General features: G+C 40.3%; 1 protein-coding gene across 1 annotated transcript; it reads left to right on the forward strand.

The window, feature by feature from the left end:
- Window positions 1–4,911: 4,911 nt before the first annotated feature.
- Window positions 4,912–7,438, forward strand: LOC135552000 (mediator of RNA polymerase II transcription subunit 10). Its single transcript, XM_064983335.1, has 4 exons — window positions 4,912–5,183; window positions 5,610–5,693; window positions 6,291–6,393; window positions 6,658–7,438. Exons 1-4 carry the CDS (start codon window positions 5,062–5,064, stop codon window positions 6,751–6,753), a joined length of 405 nt encoding a protein of 134 aa, XP_064839407.1. The 5' UTR covers window positions 4,912–5,061; the 3' UTR covers window positions 6,754–7,438.
- Window positions 7,439–8,129: the final 691 nt, after the last annotated feature.

An 8,129-nucleotide genomic window follows, 5' to 3' on the forward strand; every position in this document is an offset into this window, starting at 1 on the left:
CCTATTGTTTACCTTTTCGTTGGTGAAACTTTGATATCGTGACAATATGCAGCTGTTTAAATCCACAGAAGAAACAATAACAAAACGGTGGCCCCGCCTCTGTTTTGGTAAAAAGCTGAGGGATCAAATCAAATCAAATTTATTTATATAGCCCTTCGTACATCAGCTGATATCTCAAAGTGCTGTACAGAAACCCAGCCTAAAACCCCAAACAGCAAGCAATGCAGGTGTAGAAGCACGGTGGTTAGGAAAAACTCCCTAGAAAGGCCAAAACCTAGGAAGAAACCTAGAGAGGAACCAGGCTATGTGGGGTGGCCAGTCCTCTTCTGGCTGTGCCGGGTAGAGATTATAACAGAACATGGCCAAGATGTTCAAATGTTCATAAATGACCAGCATGGTTGAATAATAATAAGGCAGAACAGTTGAAACTGGAGCAGCAGCATGGCCAGGTGGACTGGGGACAGCAAGGAGTCATCATGTCAGGTAGTCCTGGGGCATGGTCCTAGGGCTCAGGTCCTCCGAGAGAGAGAAAGAGAGAGAGAAGGAGAGAATTAGAGAACGCACACTTAGATTCACACAGGACACCGAATTGAACAGGAGAAGTACTCCAGATATAACAAACTGTCCCCAGCCCCCTGACACATAATCTACTGCAGCATAAATACTGGAGGCTGAGACAGGAGGGGTCAGGAGACACTGTGGCCCCATCCGAGGACACCCCCGGACAGGGCCAAACAGGAAGGATATAACCCCACCCACTTTGCCAAGGCACAGCCCCCACACCACTAGAGGGATATCTTCAACCACCAACTTACCATCCTGAGACAAAGCTAAGTATAGCCCGCAAAGGTCTCCGCCATGGCACAACCCAAGGGGGGGCGCCAACCCAGACAGGATGACCACATCAGTGAATCAACCCACTCAGGTGACGCACCCCTTCCAGGGACGGCATGAGAGAGCCCCAGTAAGCCAGTGACTCAGCCCCTGTAATAGGGTTAGAGGCAGAGAATCCCAGTGGAAAGAGGGGAACCGGCCAGGCAGACACAGCAAGGGTGGTTCGATGCTCCAGAGCCTTTCCGTTCACCTTCCCACTCCTGGGCCAGACGACACTCATGGGATGGGTCTGGAAAAATGAAACCACTCTCAGATTAATAGACAGAGCTATGGATGCAAGGACTGACCATCCATGATATATAAAGTATTGTTTAAACCATGTTATGAGGTAATACAGTGTTTGTTTACAGTTATGATGTTTACAAACATTGGAGATATACAAGCTTATATTTTGGGTTCTCATGGAGTGTGACTAAATTCATGAGGCATTTATTTACAAGTTATATTCTTAAGTTATATACACTACTGACGATGCGCACCCCAAATTTCACCACGCTCACTGTTCATTAACTCTTGGAAGTGCTTGCACAAAGGATAGTAACATCTCATCCTGTGTTCTTGGAATCTTCAAGAATCAAGGGATATATATAGTACCAGTCGAAAGTTTTTAATCATCTGCTCATTTAATGGTTTTTCTTTATTTTTACTATTTTCTACATTGTAATAATAGTGAAAACATCAAAACTATGAAATAACACATTTGGAATCATGTAGTAACCCAAAAAGTGTTTAAAAAAAGAGATTATTCAAATAGCCACCCTTTGCCTTGATGACAGCTTTGCACACTCTTGGCATTCTCTCAACCAACTTCATGAGGTTGTCACCTGGAATGCATTTAAAAGAACAGGTGTGCCTTCTTAAAAGTGAATCTGTGGAATTTATTTCCTTCGTAATGCGTTTGAGCCAATCAGGTGTTGTGACAAGGTAGGAGGGTATACAGAATATAGCCCTATTTGGTAAAAGACCAAGTCCATATTATGGCTAGAACAGCTCAATTAAGCAATGAGAAAAAACAGTCTGTTACTTTAAGACATCAAGGTCATTCAATACGGAACATTTCAAAAACTTTGACAGTTTCTTCAAGTGCTGTCCAAAAACCATCAAGCGCTATGATGAAACTGGCTCTCATGAAGACCGCCACAGGAATGAAAGACCCAGAGTTACTTCTGCTGCAGAGGATAAGTTCATTAGAGTTACCAGCCTCAGAAATTGCAGCCCAAATAAATGCTTCACAGAGTTCAAGTAACAGACACATCTCAACATAAACTGTTCAGAGAAGATTGTGAATCAGGTCTTCATGGTCCAATTACTGCAAAGAAACCACAACTAAATGACGCCAATAATAAGAAGAGACTTGCTTCGGCCAAGAAACACGAGCAATGGACATTAGACCAGTGGACATTTGAGATGGTTTGGGATTAGTTGGACCGCAGAGTGAAGGAAAAGCAGCCAACAAGTGCCCAGCATATGAGGGAACTCCTTCAAGGCTGTTGGAAAAGAATTCCAGGTGAATCTGGTTGAGAGAATGCCAAGAGTGTGCAAAGCAGTCATCATGGTTACGACATGATTCCATACGTGTTTTTTCATAGTTTTGATGTATTCACTATTATTCTACAATGTAGAAAATAGTAAAAATAAAGAAAAACGCTTGAATGAGTAGGTGTTCTAAAACTTTGGACCGGTAGTGTATGTTGGGTGAATTCGGAAAAACGGGGACACTTTTTGCATTTCCTTTTTCTGTAACCTCTTTTGACATATATCCAACATACAGTATTAGCCCAACACATGATACATTGACATGTCTGAAATCCTCAACTGAGTCTAAACCATTTGTTCAGTTTACATTTGGTAGACTGGGACAGCAGGTCAGATAAATTGGGACAACATTGTTAAAGTCCTAATTGTACCCCAATGACAATTCAATTAAATGTTGTATGATTAGGAAACTTCTGAGGATTTCAGAAATGTATCATGTGTTGGGCTAATATGTTGGGCATACACTATGTGTACAAAACATTAAGAACACCTTCCTAGCATTGAGTTGCCCTCCCTCAGAACAGCCTCAATTCGTCGGGGCATGGACTCTATAAGGTGTTGAAAATATTCCACAGGGATGCTGGCCCATATTGACTCCAATGCTTCCCACAGTTGTATCAAGTCGGCTGGTGGTTCCTTTGGGTGGTGGACCATTCTTGATACACAAGGGAAATGGTTGAGTGTGAAAAATCCAGCAGTGTTGCTGTTCTTGACACAAACCTAGGCAACAGGATAGATAATAAACAGTAGCATCAGCATATGTGATCTGTCAAAAGTGTTAGTGCATAAAGTGTCAATGCAGATAGTCAGGGTAGCTATTGCTTAACTATTTAACTAACTATTTAGCAGTCTAATGGCTTGGGCGTAGAAGCTGTTCAGGGTCCTGTTGGTTTCAGACTTAGTGCATTGGTATGGCTTGCATGTGCGTTAGCAGAGAGAACAGTCTATGACTTGGGTGGCTGGAGTCTGACAATTTTTAGGACCTTCCTCTGACACAACCTGGGATAGAGGTCCTGGATGGCTGGGAACTCGGTCCCGGGGATGTACGCACTACCCTCTGTAGTGCCTTGTGTCAGATGCCAAGCATTTGCCGTACCAAGTGAGGATGCAGCCTGTCAAAATGCTGTCAATGGTGCAGCTGTAGACCTTTTTGAGGATCAGAGGGCCCATGACAAATCTTTTCAGCCTCCTGAGGGGCTAAATATGTCCTGTGCATTAACACATTTTTTTAAGTTAGTGTGTTCTGGCTTCCTCGATGGGGTGACATGTTGAAACTCATGAAAAACCTCCATGTGAACCCTTAAAAATACGGCTTTCATTCTATCAATTATAATTCAACAATATCACTTTTGGTGTTAAAATGAGTAGTTATTGGTAGTGTTAAAAAAAATAATAACTAGTCATGTAAACAGTTGTTATATTTTATGAAATCAGATTTATAGCACTGTTCCACTTCCCCTGAATGGTGTTTGAATAGTGGGAGAGGGACCTTTTCAGCTATAAAATGCACAAAATGAACCTTTAATAAATGTAAATGTATTTTCCTTCATTAGATGTTGTATAATACATTGAAATATGTTGTTTTAGTTGTTCATAACACCTCTGAATCGATTTATTTGTTATATAGCAAATACAGCATAGGATGACGGTGGAAGGAATTAGAGGGAAATAATAAGATAGGAAAGAAAGGAAGCACATGATGTGCAATAAAGGGGGATAGAAAAGAGGCTACATTCATGAAAGGGGGCAGAATTTTGGGAAAGTAGAGGTGTTTCAGGATCAAGTAATAGATGTGCAGACTCCTTTATGTAGATTTTCACCAAGAGCCTGGAAGGTCCCCAAATTGATTTTCCAAAGGCATGGAGAGGGTTTTGTAAAAAGGTTATTGTCACATATTTGTAAAAAAAACAAGTTTGTTATCAGATCGCTTCTACAAAGTCTTATTGATGAAGTAAGGTTATTAAATTACAAAGTGGCATTCAACCAGCCTAAGTAGCCTACAAAGTATTTTACTATATTGTGTATGTTTTATTGCACTGCTTTTTTTTTATTTTTCCAGGCAAGTCAGTTAAGAACAAATTCTTATTTTCAATGATGGGAACAGTGGGTTAACTGCCTGTTCAGGCTGAACGACAGATTTGTAAGGTACAAATGAGTAGTTATCAGCTCGGTGGATTCGAACTTGCAACCTTTCGGTTACTAGTCCAATGCTCTAACCACTAGGCTACCCTGCCACCCCATGAATTGAAATCACTTATAAAACACTTTCCATCAATATATAAACACATGCTTTCAAATTACCTATATTAAAAATGCATGGTGATGATGATACATTGTAACAATCAATTTTACGAGTTATAAGACTTGTACAAATAGCAAGTTGGAACAATGTGTCTCTGACTATTTCAGAGCACGACGCTTTGCAGCAATCTGGAGCTGCAGACGGCAGGCTGTCGCTACGGCAACTACACATTCGACAATGATTGGTTCTTACCCTTCGGAAAAGCAGTATAGCGCGATGGAAGTCTGGATAGTGACTGAAATTGTGATGAATTGACAAAAGGCTTTGTTTGTCTTTTTACATTTCATGTTTATGAGAACTGAAGACATAGATAACATTTTGTTGTAGACATGGCTGAGAAATTTGATAACCTCGAGGAGCATCTCGAAAAGTTTGTTGAAAATATTCGACAAATGGGAATCATCGTTAGCGACTTCCAACCGAGCAGTCAAACAGGACTCAACCAAAAACTGTACGTTTTGCCAGTTGGCTAGGTAGCTAGGTGTTTCTAGTATTACTAGCCATCATAGCTAGCCACTTAAATATGTGACTGCCAACTCCCCGTTATCAATACACCACAATTGTGTAAAAAAGGCAAACTGGTTAGCAATGCTAACTAGCTTCCACATAGCGAGCTAGCTAGCTAGTACAGTCAAATGTTATAGACACACAGCATGGTATAAAATACTGAACATATATTAATGAGCTGATTTACTTGCTGACTAACTATCAGTAATGTTGAGGTAGTTAGTTGTATGGTAGTTGTAGATTTTGCCTGCTAACGTTAGTTGTTGAAGTGAATTCACCAATTTGTAAGTCGCTCTGGATAAGAGCGTCTGCCAAATGACTTAAATGTAAATGTAATGTAAATGTCTATCCTCTATTCTGTGCCTTTCAGAAACTACATGATCACGGGACTGCAGGACATTGAGAAGTGTCGCCAGCAGCTACATGAGATCAACGTTCCTCTCGAGGCATTTGAGTGAGTAGATGTACATACACCTGCCATTTCTATCTCTATTTTGTGAGCCTCTGAAGCCCGGGCTTCTCATGTAACTTTTGAAAGCCTGGGAAAGTTCACCTCATGAATAAGATACAAATGGGTGGAGTCGAGATGGAAACTAGTTATGCGCCATTTCAAACCAATCACATAGTTTGTATGGGTGACACTGGAGCAGGAAACAGATTGTTTCTGAAATATAAATAAATGTGGCTTGCATCAGGCGAGCATGCATTCATACGATACACAACAAATTCTGCATAAGCTATAAGACTTTGTCTGACAGGGTAGGAAAAGGGACACAGACCAAACAAGGAAATGCCTCTCTTCAGGGGAAACTGAGTACCGGTAGTAATTTATTTGCAGAGTCAGTCAAATGCGAGTGTTGGATGCCAGCGCTCCCATTCAAATAGTCGAGTCAACGAGATGAGATTTGTAACAATGGCTACTCAAGACTGTGGTGAGCTTAATAGAAGGAAAGTCACCCTTATACCAGCCCTTTCTCACCCTCAGACCTCCACTTGGCCACAAACCCTCAGCCTAACTAAACCAATGTAATGTTTTGCCTTATGTTGTCAGATACATAGACCAGGGTCGTAACCCCCAGCTGTATACTAAGGAGTGTCTGGAAAGGGCCCTGGCCAAGAACGAGCAGGTTAAAGGCAAGATTGACACCATGACGGTAAGTGGGGGTAGATTCAAGCCTAATAAAGACATGGAAATAGATTCAAGAAGTTACTTAATGACAAGTTGTCATGGTTACACTTCACTCAAAGTCTGCTTGTATAATGTTTTAGGATTATAATGGATTGTAAGACGTGTCATAAGAATATATAATCCTCTTATATTGTGTTATTACCATTAAGGCCATAATGGTTCTTACTAAATAACAGTAAATAAACTTTAGCTTCAAACTCTGACCCCTCTGTTCTGTCTCTGGTTGCAGAAGTTTAAGAGCCTGCTGATCTCTGAGCTGGGCAAGGTTTTTCCAGAGGAGATGACCAAGTACAAGGCTATCCATGGAGATGACCCTCCATCATAGTGACCCCAGAACTGTAACCCTGACCCCTAACCTCCCTACTCAAAGCCACAATGAGCTTTCACAGGGCAGGATCGATGAGTCAGCCAGATGACGTGTATTCATATTCAGCGTTTATTGATGGAAAAGTGGGTTGTTGACATTGAGAAATCACCTAGTCTGAGATAATGAGACAGCTGTAGAGGTAGTTGGAGGAGAAATTCTTTGTTTCTGTTGTGGGGAGAGTAATGTGGCAGGAATTTTCCATGGAAGGGTACAAAATATTGTGGACAAAAAAAAATACAATCATCACAAATGAGCTAGAGCTGAGGATTGGATAGTAAGAACTGGCAGCCAAGAACCTATTGCCTTTTTCAACTATCTTTTTGTTGTACTGGAAATATGTCATTTACTCAGAATGTGATATCTGGCTAACTGTTTCCTCCTGCTGTGTGAGATCCCACCTAGAACATGTGTATATAATGTTTCTACTTATACAGAACCTTTTTGTAAAGACTAAAGATCATTGTACAACACTGAAGATCTGGACTGAGACTCTGTTTTGTATCAAGCTCAAGTATCTAAATGTATCTTGTACATGATCAACAAATTAGATCAGAGGTTTACAACACACATTTTGTGTTTTGATTGAATCTTGTTTGTTTTGCTTTTTGTTTTATATTGCAAATAAATGGTCTTGTGATTGGAAGATTAGTGTGGTATTTACTCCCATGTTAGCGCCTTGTAGACTACAATTCATAAACAGGAACTTGATTTATAACAGGTATAAGTGGTAAAGTCCTCAATGTCCCATTCTTTCACCCAAAGGTCAATCACTATGGACATTACATTATAAGAGGTTGTGTTCAGTGGGTATTAAAGAAGGAAATGGAAGAAAATATTTTTAACCAACAGATATTCAATGTTTTTTAGTTTTTTTACCCACCTACCAATAGGTGCCCTTCTTTGCGAGGCATTGGAAAACCTCTTTGGTCTTTGTGGTTGAATCTGTTAAAAATGCACTGCTTGACTGCGGGATCTTACAGATAATAGTATGTGTGAGGTACAGAGATGAGGTAGTCATTCAAAAATCATGTTAAACTATTATTGCATACACGGTGAGTCCATGCAACTAATTATGTGACTTGTTAAGCACATTTTTTACCCCTGAGCTTATTTATGCTTGCCATAACAAAGGGGTTGAATACTTATTGACTCAAAACATTTTAGCTTTAAATTTTGAATTAATAAAAAAAAAAACACATTAATCCACTTTGACGTTATGGGGTATTGTGTGTAAACCAGTGATACAATCTCAATTGAATCAATTTTCAATTCAGGCTGTAACAACAAAATGTGGATAATGTCAAGTGGTGTGAATACTTTCTGAAGGCACTGCA

Source organism: Oncorhynchus masou, chromosome 13 (genome assembly GCF_036934945.1).
Source record: "Oncorhynchus masou masou isolate Uvic2021 chromosome 13, UVic_Omas_1.1, whole genome shotgun sequence".
Taxonomy (NCBI): Eukaryota; Metazoa; Chordata; class Actinopteri; order Salmoniformes; family Salmonidae; genus Oncorhynchus; species Oncorhynchus masou.